At 39.9% G+C, this 21,946-nt stretch overlaps 1 protein-coding gene across 1 annotated transcript in view; it reads left to right on the top strand.

The window, feature by feature from the left end:
• PREX2 (phosphatidylinositol-3,4,5-trisphosphate dependent Rac exchange factor 2) overlaps positions 1–21,946 on the top strand; it is a 293,528-nt gene that overhangs the window by 185,965 nt on the left and 85,617 nt on the right. Inside the window, 6 exon segments of the mRNA NM_001192526.2 lie at positions 392–486; positions 1,345–1,427; positions 2,519–2,609; positions 3,252–3,380; positions 12,649–12,690; positions 17,911–18,128. Of these exon segments, the coding sequence (NP_001179455.1) occupies positions 392–486; positions 1,345–1,427; positions 2,519–2,609; positions 3,252–3,380; positions 12,649–12,690; positions 17,911–18,128 (658 nt within the window).

Raw genomic sequence — 21,946 nt, forward strand, 5'->3', positions numbered from 1 at the left:
TTCTTTTACAAAAGTATTTATTTATTTGGCTGCATTGGCTCTTACTTCCAGCATGTGGAATCTAATTCCCTGACCAGGGATCAAACCCAGGCCCCCCACATTAACAGTGCAGAGTCTTAGCCACTGGACCACACCAATAACTGTGCATTTTAAAATTAATTCATGATTAGGTTATATAAGAAGAAAATTTGAAATATGATTGAATTTGAAATGTTTTCTTTTAAACTAAGCTAAAATGTGATTTGAGCAAACTTGCCTTTCTCATCAGTTTCTAGAAAACATATTAACAAATATCACAGTGGCATACTATGTTTATCCAATAAGAAGTGACAGGGAAACTTTGCCAAACTTTGTCCTTTTGTGAAGATGACACGTGCCTCCTTACTTTCAGTGACTGCAACAGCAACAGGAATTCCGTAGCCTCCTTCACCAGCATCTGCAGCAGCCAGTGCAGCTCCTATTTTCACAGCGATGAAATGGACTCAGGTATGTTTGGTGAAGCCACGTGGACTCTTTGATGCCAGCCCTCTGGGATTAATTTGTTTCCTCCATACACATTTTTTATCTTTGAACAGCCATTCCTGGTAGCCACACAATGGCCTTTGTTTTAGATGCCTGAGAAAGTCAGTTTCCCAACCTCTTTATAAACAGTGAATTTTTTGAAAGATGGAAAGAACAAACTGATTTTTATGTTAATAAATGCTGTCTTATGATGTTTCTGTGGTACTACGAAGGGTTTAAACAAATGAATTTAAAAAATAATCGAATACCATAGTGCCTCAGACAGTACTTAGAATATAGGAAGAAGGTATAAAGGGTAGATAGCATTACTATACAGGAAACAAATTTTACCAGGACATTAGACATTGCTGATTGTGTGCAGAGGAGGGACAGGCTTTGAAGACAGCAGGTGCACCTGAGCTCAGGTGGGCGATAGGGAAGGGGGCAATGAGAAAAATACTGCTTGATATAAATGTCTTATACAGTTTTTATTTTGTGTGTATGAAGAACAAAAGACTTTTCATCCAGTTGGGAAATGTCTTAAATTTGAAATATGCTGCTTATCCCAGCTATTCAACCATTAGATAAATGCACCATTTGGAAGAATCATTGACACGGGTACCACAGGGCTCTTTCTGTGAGTCCCTCTGCTTTTACTGCAGCTTCAAAGGAGCGATAATCTAACATCCTAATGTCTATCAAAAAGCTTTGGAATTCTTTTTCTGAACATGAGAACTAACATATGGAATAAGAGCTAGTGTTTAATTATTTTTTCCTTTATTTACTCGAAAATGGTTTGGAATGTTAAACATAAGAGGAATGATTTTTTTTTTTAATATCTAGGTGATGAACTTCCCCTAAATGTTCGCATTTCTCGTGATAAACAGGACAAGATACACAGCTGCCTTGAGCATCTTTTCAGCCAGGTACTATTGAGACAATTGTAGGAATTTTTTCCACAGACTGAACTGTCAAAAATCCATTTTCCAGACGTAAAGGAGTTTCAAATTGGAATGGAAAGAACTCATCTGTTTTTCTACCTTGTGTACTTCAGTTTCCAGAGCTTGACATGGGATTCCTTCAGCCATCTGACCCAAAAGATCGTTATGAATGTCAAGTATTTCACAGTCCTTAAAAATTATAAGGGCTTCTCAGGTGGCGCTAGTGGTAAAGAACCCACTTGCCACTGTAGGAGATGTAAGACCGGTTTGATCCCTGGGTCAGGAAGACCCCCTGGAGGAGGAAATGACAACCCACTCCAGTATTCTTGCCTGGAGAATCCCATGGACAGAGGAGCTAAAGCATTTTACAAGCAGGAGTTGTTCTATTTGTTATTTGTTTCTTTGTGGATATTCAGATATTCCCTCATGATTTCTTGTCCAATTTCATTTCCAATCTCAAGAAGCACAAGATTGTCTTGGTGCTCATGTTGGTGTTTTGCATTTTTTAAAAAATGTATAACCACAACCAAAATCCATAATGTAGAAACTTTGACCACTTTGTAAAGGATTATGAAAACTTTTAGGTGTTTTTTTTTCAATCATTCTGGACCTCTTACTTCTTTTATAAAGTAAATTTGTATTTTGTGTGAATACGTGGTGGGTGTCCCAGGTGGCACAGTGGTAAAGTATCTGCCTGCCAATAAAGGAGAGGCAATCCCTGGGTCGGGAAGATCCCCTGGAGGAGGGCACAGCAACCCACTCCAGTATTCTTGCCTGGAGAATCCCACGGACAGAGGAGCCTGGTGGCTGCAGTCCATGGTGTGGCAGAGTTGGATGCGACTGAGCACATGTATATTGCACATGGATATATGGTAGGATAGTAAGAGATGCCATTTAAAATGTTATCAGGTGAGTTTATCCCAATATTTTATTCAAAGATAGATTTTGCAGGCAGCATAGGAGCCCCAAAATAATCATTGGTTTCAGAAAAAATGCTAGGAGATTTACTGTTGGAAATGTCTGTTATGTGTTATGAGAAGTTCTGTAACTCCCCCAAATCTCTGCTGTTGTGATAGGTGGATTCCATAACCAATCTCCTGAGAGGCCAAGCAGTCGTGAGGGCCTTTGAGCAAACTAAGTACCTGACACCAGGTCGAGGATTACAAGGTGAGGTTTACAATGTACCTGTTCGAGGCAGTTCGGAAACAAAAGTGGGGGATAATACAGTCATGAGGCAAAAGCTTAGCATGAGAAAAAAAAGGTTCTAGGTGCTAGTTCTGTCGTTTATTTAATACTACTTCTATCTGATAGTCATTGAATATATATAATAAACCAAGGTAGGACCTTTTTTAGAGTTCTTTGAAAATTTAAAATGTTTAAAGCCTATAGAGGGCAGACTGGATGTATTAATTCAAGAAATGTAAGTGTTGAGTTGCTTTTGCTGAAATCAGGCTCAATGCTTGGGTACAGCCCAGTGCTGATGGAAGGGGATTTGGGAATGGGGTTGGGGTGGGGGAGGTGGCCAACAGAATGGGGTCTAGAGCTGCCATTGTCTGCCGTCCGGGTTAGGATGTTGAAATAGAGATTTTCATCTAAATTTCTTCCTTTGTTTAAACCTTTGTGAGAAGATAATAAGGATCTGACTTTGTTTTAGATTTAACAGATTTTCTCCCGTAATAAAGCTACATAAATTGCTACCATGATAATAGACTAAGACCACAGGAATGGAAGGAAGAGGCTTCTGTTGTTTATGGGCTTGTGAACCGGTAAATGGTTGAGACTTAAGAGAGCTTTTCTGTGTTTGTTTAGAGTTTCAGCAGGAAATGGAACCAAAGCTGAGTTGTCCGAAAAGGTTAAGACTTCACATCAAGCAAGATCCTTGGAATCTTCCCAGCAGCGTCCGGAATCTTGCTCAGAACATCAGAAGATTTGTTGAAGGTCAGGATAAAAAGCAAAAAAAAATCCCATGACATGAGCAACACTCATTTAAAACTCCATTAAACCCTCAAATTCAGACATGCCCTGATTACTCTTTGGAGTGTTTCATATTATGAGGAAAATAAAAGGACTGAAAAGGGTGAGAGAAAGCAGAGGAGGGAGAGAAGGAATAAGATGACAAAACCTGCGTTCCAAGGTCTAGACAACGCAGACTGTATCTCAAAGAATAGTCGTCGGAAATAAAGCAAAGGCTCCGTCTTACGAAGACGAGTAGAGAATGAGGGAGTTTCATATGTTTTATAATATGGAACTATATCAGAAAAATTTCTAAAGGATTCACAAAATGCTTGAAACTACATTTCATGGAAAGTCTAAAATATCAATTGTGAGTCTGTGAGAATCAAAATAAGGTTGAATCATTAGTTTTTCAGTTTGTCTTTCAGAGGTGTTTGTCTAAGTTGCTTGTTATTTTTAATACTAGCATGAGATGGTCTACTCAGCATCCCATAACTGGTACCACCTCTAATTAGAGATATAAAAAATTTCCAGACAATGCCAGTGAGTTTGGTTGCATATTATAGGGTCAGAGTTGTTAAGGAAAATATTCTGAGAGTTTCCAAAGTGATGATGGTGAGAAAGATGAAATGAGGAATTTGTCTAATTTTTTTTTAAATCTCTAAACCTTTATTAGATCAGATAAAAAATAATTATAGAAAAGTTAAGTAACACAATAAATAAATATTTTGGTATCTTACCAAGAAGGCAACTTCTTTAAAAAGATCTGTGGAATTTTACCAAAATTGATCATAAATTAGCCCATAAACACATTTAAAAATTAGAAAAGCTGAATGCTGTGTCTCCATTTACTAATAATTAGTACCTAAAGTTTAAAAGTAACTCATAAATTTGAGAAACACTCTCCTAAATAACTACTGGGTCAAAAAGAACTATTGGCATGAAATCATATACTATTTTAGAAATTATTTTACTTGAGAATACACAGCAAAATATATTAGCTATGACCAAACAGCACACAGAGAAAAACTTAAAAATCTTAAATGCTTTCCAATTTGTCCAATTTGTCTTAGGGTATAAACTTTCTGCCATAACAGAAAGACTCAAAAATACAACAGCCAAAATTAGAGACTTTTCTTTTTCCTGTCCCTGTGTGGGGTACAGGGAGAGGCGTGTGTCACAAGATCATTCAGGAACCCAGGCTGGCTCCATCAGCTTCCACGTGGCTTCCATCTCTGGACCGACATAGTCTGCTATGCCTGATGTTACACCTTAGCCAGCAGGAAAGGAAAAGAGAAAATCTAGGTTAATCGGCTTGTCCTTAATGAGGTAACCTTAAACACATCACCAGTCACCTCTCCTTAGTCCAAAGCCACACCCTGCTGCAAGAGAAGCAGAGAAATGTTGATTTTAGAAGGACAGCCATGTATGTGCTCAGGCAAAATCTAGGAGTTCTACTCCTAAAAGCAGGAACAGACTCTAAGGGACACTGGAATATCTTCCACATAGTCTTATCAGTTAAAAAAAATGAAAAGAACAATAAAAGAAAACCAAGAGTGGATTGTTCATAATTACTTCATTCAGCTGGATTCTTCTTAGTGCCAAAGATATTATCAATTAAAGAAATTAAAAAGATATGTCAATGAATTCCAAGGATGCTAGGGTCCCATTCCAATAAATCAAATCATAGGTTAACTAAACTGATTTATCTACTCTCTTTTCATGTTTAAGGATATTTAACTCATGTATTATTATTTATATTGTGTATACTGGTTTATCTAAATGGAATTTTGGGGTCAACTCAGCCTTACACAGAGGTCTTCTAACATTAGACAGAAGTTAACCTTTTGTTGGGCTTCCCTCATAGCTCAGTTGGTAAAGAATCTGTCTGCAATGCAGGAGACCTGGGTTCTATTCCTGAGTTGGGAAGATCCCCTAGAGAAGGAAATGGTGACCACTCTAGTACTCTTGCCTGGAGAATCCCATGGACAGAGGAGCCTGGCAGGCTGCTGTCCATGGGGTCCCAAGAGCTGGACACGACTTAGCAACTAAACCACCACCAATAACCTGTTGTTAGTAAAATAACATTCAAATTTTTGGAATTTTTTCAAAACAACATTATTGAGATATAGTTTATATACAATAAAATATGTACATTTTTAGTGTACATTTCAGTGAATTTTATAAACACATATACAGCCATATAATCACCACCACAGTCAGGATATAGAACACAGGGACCAAACCAAAAGGTCCCCTTGTGCCTCATCCAAGTCAATCACACTCCAGTTTCAGTTAAGGAAAATGTTCTGAGAGTTTCCAAAGTGATGATGGTGAGAAAGATGAAATGAGGAATTTGTCTAATTTTTGGAATCTCCAATTAGTGGTTTTCTGCCCAGTATTAGACCAGTGCTTGGCAATGTCTGGAGACATTTTCCCGTTGTCACAATCATGGGGCATCTGGTAGGTAGAGGCTAGGGATGCTGCTAAACATCTTACAAGGCACCAGCTAGTCTCTCTCATCAAAGAATTATTTGGTCTAAAATATCCTTTGGACTAAGGTGGAGAAACCTGCATAATACATATTATGCTTGTATGTAAATTTATATTCCTCAGTCATTCGTATGTCATTTGAATGTGGTATATAGTAATCAGCTGAAGTAACAGTACATCATAACCCACTTTTTAACCCACCACTGCCATTTTAAATATTTTTTACTCTTTTGGCCACTTTGCACAGCATGTGGGATCTTATTTCCCTGAACAGGGATTGAACTCAGGCCCCTGTATTGGAAGCATGAAGCCCCAACCACTGGACCACCAGGGAAGTCCCTCACTACTATTTTTTTAGGATAAATTATTCTACATTTATCCTAAAATTAAGGGGGCTTCCCTAGTGGTAAAGAATCCACTTGTAATGCAGGAGATGTGGGTTCAATCCCTGGGTCGGGAACATCCCTGGAGAAGGACCTGGCAACCCACTCCAGTATTCTTGCCTGGAGAATCCTGTGGACAGAGGAGCCTGGCAGGTTATAGTCCATAGCGTCACAGAGAGTCGGACACCACTGAAGTGACTCAGCTTGCAGGCACACAGAGAGAGTTACACACTTTGTTGACACAAGAAAGTTCTTAAACCCTATAGGGTCTAAGCCTGTGATGTCATTCATTCGTGCCTCAGTTTCTTCATTTACTAAATGATATGAATGGTGTAAATGTTCTGTGATTACCAAGTTTTCTGCCTAGAAATACACTCAAGTATAACATCTTAGATATTCTTTAGAGATCAATAGATAAGAAATATTTACACATATGGAAAACTCCAAATAAATCACAGCTATTCCATCATATGATGAAATCTTTTATCCTTCACAGCTGGATTTCTTGGCTATAGTTTTATTTTATAGCTACATACACATTATAACATCACATTCAATCAGAAGTCTGAATTTAAACCCCCCCAAATAACGAATAGCCAAAATGACAAATATATTTTTAAAAGCTTCAAGGAATTTAAGCATATATATTACTGTTGTGTACTTAGTCATTCCATTGTTTTCAGCTCTTTGTGACCCCTTGGACTGTAGCCCACCAGGCTCCTCTGTCTATGGGATTCTCTGGGCAAGAATACTGGAGTGGGTTGCCATTTTCCTCCTCCAGGGAATCTTTGCAACCCAGGGACCGAACTGGGTTCGATCACCTGCATTGGCAGGCAGATTCTTTACCACTGAGCCACCTGGGAAGTCCATACTTTGCTGAGTAAAAAGTAGACTTCCACTGACTAGATACCAGTATCACAACACTCCTAAAAGCTATCATTTGTGAATCTAAATGCAGTTGTTCTCATCAGTTTTGAGTTTTCCTGTATACATTATTTTGCTTTTAGAGTAAATGCAGTATCAATTACTTTTGGGGGGGTAAGAGCTGTGATTGTCACCATATTAAGGAGTCTTTAAAAACAGTTAATCAGTAGTTCAGCTCAGTGAACCATCAAGGGAGAGGGCAAGCTGCCATTTCCTGGTGGTCTGTGTAGTGTCCAGTCCTGTTCTATGGGGTGGAAGCAGCTGCACTGGGATCCTTGTAATCAGCTGCTTGTTCTGTGGATGGACTCAGAACTAACCTCACCGTTCACCATGGATTCATCCTGTTCAATTTAAAGACATTTTCATTCTATTTCCCAAACTGTCCTTCTGTAAAGAATGATTTAATGGAAGGTCAGGTCTGGGCTGGAAATTAACTTAATGCTACCTTGCCAGAATGTTCTGGTGTGCATGTGTAGCTGATGTTCCTGTAGAGGAGGAAAAAACATCTTTTTCCATTTACCCTCCTAGGTTCTCTGCCTGGAGCCTTGTAAATTAGACTGACAAAAACCAAATGAACAGGAGAAAAGCATATAACTTCATTTAATATAAGTTTCACATGGACACTGGAGCCTTTATAAGGAAATGAAGACCAGAAGAAAAGATTAAATCTGCATCTTTTCATACTAGGTTTGAAGGCTTCCCTGGTGGCTCAGCTGGTACAGAATCTGCCTGCAATGCGGGAGACTTGGGTTCGATCCCTGGGTTGGGAAGATCCCCTGGAGAAGGGAAAGGCTACCCACTCCAGTATTCTGGCCTGGAGAATTCCATGGACTGTATAGTCCATGGGGTCGCAAAGAGTCGGACACGACTGAGCGACTCTCACTTTCAGAAAGTCCTAGAAAATTGTTACAGGACCAAAGGGTATGTGCTAAGTGTAGTAAAACTGGTGGCAAGGCCTGCTCTTTTGGCATCCCTCCCTCTTTGGAGATAAAGATATCTCTTTCCTCTAGGTATAGCTCTCCTGAGCCGTCTTATGATCTGCTTCGGGGGGAAATGTGGGGGTCAGGGAGTCCTTCCTCTCCCCACTGTTTCTCAGAGTCCTTCAACTTAAAATATGAATAACTCAGTATTCCAAAGTGCCATATTTGAGGGTAGCATGTTCTGAACACCATCATGCCTTCATCTCTGATTTAAGAATATCCTAGCAAACATATACCAAATATGATACCAGAATGTAAGTCTATGGTCTTTATGTAGGAAGGACTGTTCCAGTGCCATTAATATGCATACCATTCACTCATAGCCTGTAAACTGAGGGCAGAGGAGAGCAGAGGAAATAACGGACTAGATGGGGACAGAGTCATAGGATGGTGTCACTAAGATTATGTCTGTCTCCTATCCCTCAGCTAAGTTATGGAATCATAGTATCAGCTAACTGAAGGTAATTTGTGTGGTTAGCCCACTGTGGTATTTTTTTAGAATAAAAAATATATATATATCTTTGGTCTTCATCCTCTTTCCTGGCACAGAGAGATATAAAAGCTTCGAAATTTCCCGTGCTGAGAGAGCAAAGCTGTCTTTTGTTCTGTTAATGAGGTGACTTTGGAAAGGGTTGGAGAGTTTCTGGGTTGGTGAACTTCGGCTTTTCAGGTGGCTCAGTGGTAAAGAATCCTCCTGCCACTGCAGGAGACGAGACGTAGGAGACTTGGGTTTGATTCCTGGATCCGAAATAGCCCCTAGAGAAGGAAATGGCAACCCAGTCCAGGTTTCTTGCCTGGGAAGTTCCGTGGACAGGGTTGCCTGGCGGGCTACAGTTCATGGGGTCACAAAGAGTCAGTCATGACTCAGAGACTGTTGTGTGAACTTGTGTTGGTGTCTGGAACTCTGCTCTTACCCATCCATGCCTTGCCTGTGCATCTCTTACGTCTGGCTGTTCCTGAATTATGTCCTTTTATAATAGACTGCTAATCTAGTCAGAAAATGTTTCTCTGACTTCTGTGAGGTGTTTTAGCTAATTAACTGAACCCAAGGAGGGGATCACTGGAACCTCTAGTCTGTATCCAGTTGATCAGAAGAAGCACAGACGACAGCCTGGACTTGTAAATGGTGTCTGAAGTGGGGGTGGGGTGCAGTCCCGTGAGGGGTGAGACCTTATACCGTGATATCTGTCACTATATCCAGGTAGATGGTGTCAGAATTAAATTGAATTGTAGGGCACCCAGCTGGGGTTGGAGAATTGCTTGGTGGTGTGGGGAAGAATACCCGTCCAAATTGCGTCCACTGTCACCTTAAATTCAAATGTTTGTTAGTGACATATCGGAGAAGGCCATGGCACCCCACTCCAGTACTCTTGCCTGGGAAATCCCATGGACGGAGGAGCCTGATAGGCTGCAGTCCATGGGGTCGCCAAGAGTTGGACACGACTGAGCGACTTCACTTTCATGCATTGGAGAAGGAAATGGCAACCCACTCCAGTGTTCTTGCCTGGAGAATCTCAGGGACGGGGGAGCCTGGTGGGCTGCTGTCTCTGGGGTCACACAGCGTCGGACACGACTGAAGTGACTTAGCATAGCATAGTGACATATCATACCTTTGCTGCCTACCTACCAAAATTATACTCTTTGAAAGCTCTCATTTTTCCAGCAGTACTTTTTTCATTTTTTTTCTCTGCCTTTGTCCTAATATCCTAAAGAGCTGCTGCTTTTTTCTTTTTAACTCAAAATTCTCTTCAGTTTTTCCATTTTTCTTCATATTTCAGTTAATGAGACATTTTCTGGCTAATTCCCCTTTTAATTCATCTGATTGAATTCATCTTTTCTGGTCCATATAAGTCCTTACCAGATTCATTCTCCTAAAATATCATGTTCAGTCCCCTGCCTCAGAGCCTTAGAGTGATTTTATCTTAGATCAGTCTAAACTCATCAATCTGATTTGGAAGCCATTTTTCACTGGGGTTTTCCAATTGGATCCCAATTGCAATCTCTTAAAGTTGTAATAAAATCTTTCCTTTGCTAGATTGTTGAATGTTTGGCTTTTTTTTTCCCCTACTCTATTGCCTTGCTAGCACTTTTCCCACTCTTAGGATATGTACTTCTCCCCTGACAATTAACTTTGAATGTTTAAAATTTTGAGACTCTCAAAAAAATTCTATACCGGGAGTTCCCGTGATGCCCCACGCGGCTGCAATGATTGGTTAAGCGCCTTGCCTTTAGGGTGTGGACGCGCTCCTGAGCAATCGTGGCTGAGCAGGGAGTGCGCGCGCGTGCGCGGGGTATACCAACTTTAGCCAGATTCAAGTCACAATAATAAAAGTGCTTCATCAGTACAGAGCACTTTAAATAATTTTCCAAGCCTTTTGATATATATTCCCATGTGTTTCACTTCCCTTGTGGCTCAGATGGTAAAGAATCCGCCTGCAGTGCGGGAGACCTGGGTCCCATCACATCCCTGGGTTGGAAGGATCCCCTGGAGGAGGGCATGGCAACCCATTCCAGTATTCTTGCCTGGAGAATCCCCATGGATAGAGGAGCCTGGTGGGCTACAGTCCCTGGGGTCTCAAAGAGTTGGACACGACTGAGCGACTAAGCACAGCACCATGTGTTTTTTTATGCACAGTACTATAAACTAGTCAAGATAGATGTTATCTTAGGAATGAGCAAGATGAGACCCAAAGTAGATTAACACTTTACTAAAAATGGTAAAGTTCGTGTATAATAGATGGGACTCCTGACTCAGTCCAGTGTACTTTTCTGCCTCTGAAATCCATTTGTCCTTGTGTCTCTCTTGTAAAATTTAATGTCCTCTGGTATTTCCTGCATTTCTTATCTGTTAATTTTGTTGCTCTGATTATTCTGTGAATTTATTTAGAATAGGATGCCACCTTTTCCATATATAATACCTTTTTTATTTTCCATAATCTTGGGCACATAAAGGAACTCCTTATGTTTAATATTTTCCTACTGCAAGCAAACTATCTACCAATTGGAAGCAAATGAGTGCACAGCTGATTGGGTACACAGCAATGAGTGTGACGTTAACACACATCATTTATCGGATATCTGTGGTTGGTCCTGTGTGGGGATGGGGTGAGAAGAAGAATATTTGGAAATATTTAGTATTTTTCAGCCCTTTAGGGCAGTATTTTGACCTCAAGATAGGCGAGGAACAATATATACATGTGTTTCTAATATGTAATACACAGTATGTAATGTGCTTAGTTGTTCAGTCATGTCCGACTTTTTGCAACCCTGTGGACTGCAGCCCACCAGGCTCTTCTGTCCATGGAATTTTTCAGAATACTGGAGTGGGTTGCCATTTCCTCCTGCAGGGGATCTTCCTAACCCAAGGATTGAACCCATGTCTCCTGTGTCATCTGCATTAGCAGGCAGATTCTTTACTACTGAGCCATAGTTTATAATATAATATTTATTAATGCATATTTATATCAGTGATCAGTCGCTCAGTCGTGTCCAACTCCTTACAAGCCCATGGACTGCAGCACACCAGGCTTCCCTGTCCATCACCAACTCCCAGAGCTTGCTCAAATTCATGTGCATCAAGTCGGTGATGCCATCCAACCATCTCATCCTCTCTCGTCCCCTCCTCCTGCTGCCTTCAATCTTTCCCAGCATCAGGGTCTTTTCCAATGAGTCAGTTCTTCACATCAGGTGGCCAAAATACTGGAGCTTCAGCTTCAGCAACAGTCCTTCCAATGAGTATTCAGGACTGATTTCCTTTAGGATGGACAGGTTGGATCTCCTTGCAGGCCAAGGGACTCTCAAGAGTCTTCTCCAATACCTCAATTCAAAAGCATCAATTCTTCAGTGCTCAGCTGTACTATATTATATATATTCTTTATATACTGTATGGAAAGTGGAAGTGTTGGTCACTCAGTCACGTCCGACTCTTTGTGACCCCATGGACTGTAGCATTCTAGGCTCTTCTGTCCATGGAATTCTCCATACAAGAATATTAGAGTGGATTGTCATTCCCTTCTCCAGAGGATCTTCCCAACCCAGGGATTGAACCTGGGGCCTCCTGCATTGCAAGCAGATTCTTTACCATTGAGTCACCAGAGAAGCTCGAAATATTGTATATATAATCTTTAAAAGTTTAAAAATTTTAAAAAATGCTATTTGACATTTACTGGTCAAGACCATAATAGCTGTAGGCATTTACAGAACATCATGCAAGCTAATGATGACCTACAAAGATAGCAAGATTTGAATGATGTTTCAAGGCTCATATAATTCAGATATGGAAACGATTTTAGGGTCTTGAGCAATAGGTAGAATATATGAAGGTAGATAGGCAAAAATAGCTTGTCAAATGAATGGGATTTTTATTATATTTATATAATGAGTTTGTGCTTATTTTTTACTATACAACTAAAATATGATGTTAGTTGCAGAAAAAGACTGAACAACTGACTGGTATATTTTCTTTCTCTGCAGAGGTAAAGTGTAGGATACTCCTGGCTCTTCTTGAATATTCAGGTAAGAGTTTGCATTATTTTTACTGTTTGAAATTATTACAGTCCACTACCTTAGGTGTCTTATGATATGAAGGGAGTGGCTTCACCTGTTTACAAAATAGATGGAAATATGATCCCTACCTTCTCTAAAGCCTTGCAGAGATTAAAAAAATACTTCTATAGTATTTTATGATAAAGTAATAAAACATGCTCATTTCCAATTACAACTAAATGGCTGAAATGGCTGAAAGCGTATATAAATGTATATTTATACAAAATATGATTTAACAGGAGAAAGGAGCCAGGTTTTGGTAAAGTTCCTTGTACAAATAAGTTTTATTGTGAACCTGTGTCTAATTTTTGTTTATAGTAAGTATGTAGATGGTTCTGATTCAAGGAGAAACAGATTGTACTTTTGATGGGAGGAATCACAATCAGAAATTGGTTTGGAAGGGCATGGACACAGAGAGGGGAAGACTTTGTGACTACTTTACAATCTACCACACTTGGAGAATTTAAATTATAATGAATGGATGAGCCAACTTAAACAAGAGAGCCTTTTTTTTTTTTTCCTTCTGATGATTGGTTTTTGCCTTGCTTTTTGACTGAGTAATAATAATAACAAAAGTATGTCATATTTTTTGAACTTTAATAATAACAGTAGAGTTGATGTACCTCATTTTTATGGATTTCACTGTGTTCTCACAGCTACTCTGTGAGAACATTATTGTTGTTTCCACAGTTTTAAAGGTGAAGAAATCTGCATTCAAGCAGAGGAATCATAACTAGTACATGTAGTCAGTCACCACATATTTTGGGGCATCCAGAAGATTAGGCATAAAGATGCCTTATTGGGTGAATTAATAAATAGTAGGTGGCAGTTTTGAAATTGAGACTTAGATCTGCCAGTTCCAGAAGTGGTTTTGTAATGTGTTGCTTTATTTATTAATGTTCAGATGGGTGTTCTTACTTTGATTTAAATTTTGTCTTTTCCTATCATAATTCTCTTTTTTTTTGTTTACTTAATTTCCTGAATCTTTTTTCCTTATTACATTTGAGTGTTACCAAACAGACAAATTACTCCATGTTGTTGGCCACAAAATTATGCTTTTCACTTTAAAAGGGCAGACTGTATCTGCTAAACATTATTCTTAATTGCCTTTTATTTCTGTCTTCGTCTTTCTCTAATCTCTTCTTTTTATTTTGCTTTCTTTTCCCTACAACTTCAGAGGGATTACTTGTGTGTCTAGAAACCTTCTCATTCTTTTTAGATCAGCAAGCTTAAGATGAAACTTGAGCTTTTTAAATAGCCTAGACTAAATGAAGTGTTAATGTTTTTAAACATGTTTGTAGAAGATGAATTTAAGTAGGTTCTCAAATACTGAAATGAAACAAATGGATAGGTATTAATCCGTTTGTTTTGAGTGTGTTCTCACTATATGGGAATTCTTAGTTGGCAAAAAATAATAAGCTGTCCCACACACGCGCAAACAAGACAGAATTCTTTGCTTTTCTTCTTTTACTAGAAGCTGGGAGCAGCTCTTGTGATTCCTGCTGTAGTTCTTACTGATGAAAATGATGAATGAGAATAGCTTTGGTAAGGATGGACACTTGAATTTTGAGCAGCTGCATAATTAAAAGGAGAAGACCTATATGCTTTTCAGTTCTCTTACTGGGTTTCTTTCTTTATCATGGCATTCCTTCTCTAGTCAGTAATAAACTGAGCACCCGTGTGCCAGCTACCACATTAGATGTTAGGAGAGGAAAAGAATCTTGATAATATCACGTCCGATTTCACCTTGCTATGTGCTTTAAATGTTTTTATTGCATTTATCTTTTTTTTGAAATCTATTACTTTAAGAACATAGAGCCTCCACTCAGCTCCATTTTCTTTTTTAATTTATTTTAATTTCTATTGGAGTATGGTTGCTTTCTCTGATGCTGGGAAAGATGGAGGGCAGAAGGAAAAGAGGGCGTCAGAGGATGAGATGGCTGGAAGGCATCCCCGATGCAATGGACATGAACTTGGGCAAACTCCAGGAGATGGTGAGGGACAGGGAGGACTGGAGTGCTGCAGTCCATGGGGTCGCAAGGAGTCAGACACAACTGGGCAACTGAACAGCAGCAACGTCGTTGCTTTACAGTGTGTGTTAGTTTCTGCTGTGCAGCAAAGTGACTCACTTACACATATACATATATTCCTTCCTTTTTAGATTTCCTTCCTATTTAGGCCATCACAGAGCACTGAGTAGAGTTCCCTGTGCTCTACAGTAGGTTCTCATTAGTTATCTATTTTATGCATAGTAGTGTATATATGTCAAGCCCAATCTCCAGCCCCTTCCTGCCTTGGTGTTCATATGTTTGCTCTCTACACCTGAAAAATGGTACAGATGAACCTATTTTCAAAGCAGAAATACATAGAGAACAAACATATTCCATTTATCTTTATCACAGATCCAAGAAGTAGGAGTAGCTCCTATTTTAAAAATAGGAATCTAATACCTAGAATCATACACTTTAAAAATGGTGGAGTGGGTAGTTGAAAGCAGATTATCTGCCTTTGACGTCCCTGGGCATAAATCACACGATATGCCAACTCCCCCTGGCACTGATGCTGATTGTCCCTTGGGAAACAAGCATGTAAGCAAACTCTCACAGTGCTAGGTCATTACTCTCCAGCAGGGGGAGACACTCCTAGGCCTGAGGTGGGACAGAGAAAAGTATACCAGCTTCCTGAAGGAGAGGGGACATTTCACAAGGGGAGGTAATATTTCAGTATTTCAGTAAGTTGACTCTTGAAGAACAATTTCACGTTTGCTGAGTGGAGAGGGAAGAGGGGTGTCCCACAGCCAGAGGGCCCATGAACCAAGAATAACCCTTTTAAGGCAGACTGCTGCTGCTGCTGCTAAGTTGCTTCAGTCATGTCCGACTCTGTGCAACCCCATAGACGGCAGCCCACCAGGCTCCCCCGTCCCTGAGATTCTCCAGGCAAGAACACTGGAGTGGGTTGCCATTTCCTTCTCCAATGCATAAAAGTGAAAAGTGAAAGTGAAGCTGCTCAGTCATTTCCGACTCCTAGCAACCTCATGGACTGCAGCCTACCAGGCTCCTCCATCCATGGGATTTTCCAGGCAAGAGTACAGGAGTGGGGTGCCATTGCCTTCTCTGTTGCTGCTGCTGCTGCGTCACTTCAGTTGTGTCTGACTCTGTGCGACCCCATAGACGACAGCCCACCAGGCTCCCCTGTCCCTGGGATTCTCAAGGCAAGAACAATGGAGTGGGTTCCCATTTCCTTCTCCAATGCATGAAAGTGAAAAGTGAAAGTGAAGTCGCTCAATCGTGTCCGACTCTTAGTGACCCCATGGACTGTAGCCCACCAGGCTCCTCCATCCATGGGATTTTTCAGGCAAGAGTACTGGAGTGGGGTGCCATTGCCTTCTCCAGCCTTCTCTGTTAAGTCAGACTAAATTGTCATTTCAAGAAGCCAGAGAATGAATGCATACATTTTCAATTCACTTAATTCAGTTGTTAGTCACTCTGCTGATTCATTATTTTCATTCAGTAAGTATTTGTTGAATATCTACACACTGTTAGAAATTATGTACAACAGAACAGGTGTTTTGCTTTTTTCTTAGTTGAAACTGGGCAAAACTGTTTCCCAGTTTTCCCATTTATAATGACATGTAAAACACTCTTTTCCATCTATTAGAATGGGGCACATGATATTTAATACTTAAGGGAAATGTCTAACATATGTTCTTGTCAACAGATTGAACCATATGGAATTGCCATATTCAATTATGTTGACCTACCAAAGCAGCAAGTTCATAGAGTTCAACCTAATCAATAAATATTTTATTATATAATTATTTTTCATATTTAATCTTGTTTCTAATAAAATTTTCAAGACTAGTTTTTACTAACAGTGAAACTGAGAAACAAGCAGCAGTTATGTGCACCTGTGCTTTCAGTTCAGTTCAATTCAGTCACTCAGTCGTGTCCGACTCTTTGCGACCCCATGAATCGCAATGCCAGGCCTCCCTGTCCATCACCAGCTCCCGGAGTTCACTCAAACTCAAGTCCATCGAGTCAGTGATGCCATCCAGCCATCTCATCCTCTGTCGCCCCCTTCTCCTCCTGCCCCCAATCCCTCCCCTATGCGTTGGTAGTTATTAAAAGCAGGTGTTTCATGTCTTTGGTTAAACAACTTAAAAAAATATGCTTTTTCATCAATAAAGCAAGAAGAACTCACTGCTGAATAAAGGCAGCATGTTTATGTTATACAGTAATTATTGACAGTGCTTCTTCATTTCAGAAGTTTGCAAGCCCTCAACATGTTCAGAGTACATTTGGGAATATGTTGATTTTTCACCTGTGTTGTTTTTCTAGTACAAGTACTTTTTCAGTGTACAGAGGGTGTGGCTTGGTGTTTATGTTGCTATGTAGTTTGCATACACCCTGTGTCTCAGAGGAGTGAACCCTTTGGGATTGAGTTCTCGGGGCACGGCTGCTTTCCATTTGAGAAACCTGAGGTCCAGAACTGGCAGTTCACAGGGTCAACATACCTTCAAAGGAGGTCAGGCGAAAATCCAGTTAATTGCAGAATAAGTATGCTAGTAAAAGTCGATTTATATTAAAACTGTAAATATCTAATTATGTCCAAAAATATAGGGATTTCTGAACTGGACCTATTGATAGCTTGTGAAATTGAATAGGTGACTTCAGGAGATTCAGATTTGTTTATTGTTTCAAGTAGTCAGACATCAGTACTCTTTCCCCATGTATATTTTATATTAGTATTTGAATAGGCCTAGTAGATAATTTTTTTTAATTTAGTATTAATAATATTTTGCCAGCACAAACTGAAAAATTGGGCTTTGAATTTCCTTTAGGGAAAGTGTCACACAACAATGCATATTATGTTCTATTACTAAAAAAAAAAAGTGAATAAACCTTATTTTATTTCCTTGGAGTTTGTAAAGCAATTTAGTGATTGGAAAATCAAGTCACAATATCAAGTAAGAAAAAGATCTTAATGTTTCTAACATTTTTTGGTGTTCCATGTTTTGTAAAAAGGATACTTACTGAAAAGTATGTGCTCATGAATAGAGCTTGAATTCACATTTTCCCATGGTGTGAGTTTAGAGAGAGTGAAATAACAGTGAATGCAGATGCTTAATGAACTGGTTTTACTCAACTATGACATTTTGCAAAACCATCTTTACGTTCTCCTGCATCACAGATAGCGAGACTCAGCTCCGAAGAGACATGGTTTTCTGCCAGAGCCTGGTGGCCACCGTCTGTGCCTTCTCCGAGCAGCTCATGGCGGCCTTAAACCAGATGTTTGACAACAGCAAAGAAAACGAGATGGAAACATGGGAGGCCAGCAGAAGGTGGCTGGACCAAATAGCAAATGCAGGAGTTCTTTTTCACTTTCAGTCCCTTCTATCACCAAACTTGGTAAGGAATCACAGTGCCTCCCCTGGCTGGGCCAAATGTAACATACATTGGGACCTAGTCCCAGTAAAAAGTGGTTGTTCATTACTATCCTTCCCTAAAGAATCTGCCTGCGATGCAGGAGACCCTAGTTCCATTCCTGGGTCAGGAAAACCCTCCGAAGTAGGGAATGGCAACCCATTCCAGTAATTTTGCCTAGAGAATTCCATGGACAGAGGAGCCTAATGGGCTACAGTCCATGGGGTCACAAAGAGTCAGACATGACTGAGTGACTAGCAATTCATTATTATATCTGCAGCCATCCAGCTCTTTTAAAAAGGTATATTTTTCCATGGGCAAATATACTTTTAATAAGTAGGTTGAAGGTATTTCTTCTTTCCTAATTTTTATTTATTCTCAGTGGCTACTAAAAGCTGAGAAAGCCTCCATCTGTTACTAATTCCTGTATCCCTAAGCACCGGCTGAGAAAGGTCAGCAGAGGAAAGAGGGTTTGTCTGTATTGGTTGCTTCTTTCCAGTACAGAAGAAAGAGTCTGCCATGATACCCCGAGCTCCCCCTGAGGTCAATGTTCTGGAAGATGCTCTTAGAAGAGCTCTAATGACTTGCATGCCATACTGTCTGACAATCTGGTTAAAATTTGCATGTGTCAAATGGTTTTATTTCCTTCCTTTGTGTGTGTGTTTGTCCTGTTAAATCTAAGAACATTGCCTTAATTACTGTAAAATATTGTGTGTTTATGCATCAGTGGTCCACAGCAGAGATGAAGAAAGCATCTCAAAAATATTTGAGGAGACTGCGGTGAACTTAGAGCTTTTTCACACATACTTCCTGTGGCTCTGATAGTTGTCATGATGTGTCAAGGCAAATATGTTCATGTTATTTAAACCAAAGGCGCATGTTATATATAATTGTGATTTAAACATGAGGTTCTATTTGTCTTTTAAAGTACACATAGTAAATATAGCTTCCAAGTAACATGATTGAGTTTTTAAATGAATAGATATGAGTTTGCACATCAAAATAATGTTTTTCTTCAGTGGTATTGAGGATAGGGTAATAGCTATACTAGGTCATAAAAAGTTCTGGAATGATAAGATAAGGACATTCATTGAATAAAATTCAATGAAACAGAGTTACATTCTTTTATAAAGACTTTATACACTCCATATGTGTGATTAACTTCTTATTAGGTTGCTAATATAACCAAATAGAAAAGATTTAATTAAAGAAAAATTTTAAAATGTTATTGTTCAGTTGCTTAGTTGTGTCCAACTCTTTGAGACCCCATGGACTGCAGCATGAAAGGCTTTCCTGACTTTCACCAACTCCTGGAGCTTCCTCAAACTCATGTTCATTGAGTCGGTGATGCCATCCAACCATCTCATCCTCTTTCATCCCCTTCTCCTCCTGTCTTCAATCTTCCCCAGCATCAGGGTCTTTTCTAATGAGTCAGCTCTTCACATCAGGTGGCCAAAGTATTGGAGCTTCAACTTCAGCATCAGTCCTTCCAATGAATATTCAGGACTGATTTCCTTTAGGATGGACTGGTTGGATCTCCTTGCAGTGTAATGGACTCTCAAGAGTATTCTCCAACACCACAGTTCAAAAACATCAATTCTTCAGTGCTCAGCTTTCTTTGTAGTCCAACTCTCACATCCATACATGACTACTGGAAAAACCATAGCTTTGACTAGACGGAGCTTTGTTGGCAAAGTAATGTCTCTGCATTTTAATATGCTGTCTCGGTTGTCATAGTTTTTCTTCCAAGAGCGTCTTCTAATTTCATGGCTGCAGTCACCATTTGCAGTGATTCTGGAGCACAAGGAAATATAAAGTCTGTCTCTGTTTCCACTGTTTCCCTATCTATTTGCCATGAAGTGATGGGACCAGAAGCCATGATCTTAGTTTTCTGAATGTTGAGCTTTGAGCCAACTTTTTCACTCTCCTCTTTCACTTTCATCAAGAGGCTCTTCAGTTCCTCTTCACTTTCTGCAATAAGCATGGTGTCTTCTGCATATCTGAGGTTATTGATATTTCTCCCTGCAATCTTGATTCCAGCTTGTGCTTCATCCATCCTGGCATTTCGCATGATGTACTCTGCATATAAATTAAATAATCAGGGTGACAATATACAGCCTTGATGTACTCCTTTCCCAATTTTAAACCAGTCCATTGTTCCATGTCCATTTCTAACTGTTGCTTCTTGACCTGCATACAGTTTCTCAGGAGGCAGGTAAGGTGGTCTGGTATTCCCATTTCTTTCAGTTTTCCAGTTTGTTGTGATCCACACAAAGGCTTTAACGTAGTCAATGAAGTGGAAGTAGATGTTTTTCTGGAATTCTCTTGCTTTTTCTATGATCCAGTGGATGTTGGCAATCTGATTCCTCTGCCTTTTCTAAATCCAGCTTGAACATCTGGAAGTTCTTGGTTCATATACTATTGAAGCCTGGCTTGGAGAATTTTGAGCATTACTTTGCTAGCATGTGAGATGAGTGCAATTGTGTGATACTTTGAGCATTCTTTGGCATTGTCTTTCTTTGGGATTGGAATGAAACCTGACCTTTTCCAGTCCTGTGGCCACTGCTGAGTTTTCCAAATTTGCTGACATATTGACTGTGACACTTTAACAACATCATCTTTTAGGACTTCAGATAGCTCAGCTAGAATTCCATCACCTCCACTAGCTTTGTTTGTAGTGATGCTTCTGAAGGTCCACTTGACTTTGCACCCCAGGATGTCTGGCTCTAGTTGAGTGATCAGACCATCATGGTTATTTGGGTGATTAATATCTTTTTCTATGGTTCTTCTGTGTATTCTTGCCACCTCTTCTTGATATCTTCTGCTTCTATTAGGCCCATACCCTTTTTGTCTTTTATTGTGCCCATCTTTGCATGAAAAGTTCCCTCTTGAAAAGATCTCTAGTCTTTCCCATTCTATTGTTTTCTTCAATTCTTTGCACTGATTACTTTGGAAGACTTTCCTATCTCTCCTTGATATTATTTGGAACTCTGCTTTCAGATGGGTATCTTTCTTTTTCTCCTTTGCCTTTTGCTTCTCTTCTTTTTCTCAGTTATTTGTAAGTCCTCCTCAGACAATCATTTTGCCTTGTTGCATTTCTTTTTCTTGGGGATGGTCTTGATCACCGCCTCCTATACGATGTCATGAACCTCTGTCCATAGTGCTTCAGACACTAACTTGAAGCTATTCGTCACCTCCAATGTAAAATCATAACCAATTTGATTTAGGTCATACCTGAGTGGCCTAGTTGTTTTCCCTACTTTCTTCAATTTAAGTCTGAATTTGGCAGTAAGGAGTTCATGATCTGAGCCACAGTTAGCTCCTATATTTTGCTGACATATAGAGCAATGGCACCCCACTCCAGTACTCTTGCCTGGAAAATCCCATGGATGGAGGAGCCTGGTAGGCTGCAGTCCATGGGGTCACTGAGGGTAGGACACGACTGAGCAGCTTCACTTTCACTTTTCACTGTCATGCATTGGAGAAGAAAATGGTAACCCACTCCAGTGTTCTTGCCTGGAGAATCCTAGGGACAGGGGAGCCTGGTGAGCTGCCATCTATGGGGTTGCACAGAGTCGGACACAACTGAAGTGACTTAGCAGCAGCAGCAGCAGCAGATCTTCTCCATTTTTGACTGCAAAGAATATAATCTGATTTCAGTATTGATCTTCTGGTGATGTCCATGTGTAGAGTTGCCTCTTGTGTTGTTGGAAGAGAGTGTTTGCTATGACCAGTGCGTTCTCTTGGCAAAACTTTGTTAGCCTTTGCCCTGCATCATTTTTTACTCAAGGCCCAACTTATCT

The sequence above is a fragment of the Bos taurus genome, chromosome 14 (assembly GCF_002263795.3).
Source record: "Bos taurus isolate L1 Dominette 01449 registration number 42190680 breed Hereford chromosome 14, ARS-UCD2.0, whole genome shotgun sequence".
In the NCBI taxonomy this organism is placed as follows: Eukaryota; Metazoa; Chordata; class Mammalia; order Artiodactyla; family Bovidae; genus Bos; species Bos taurus.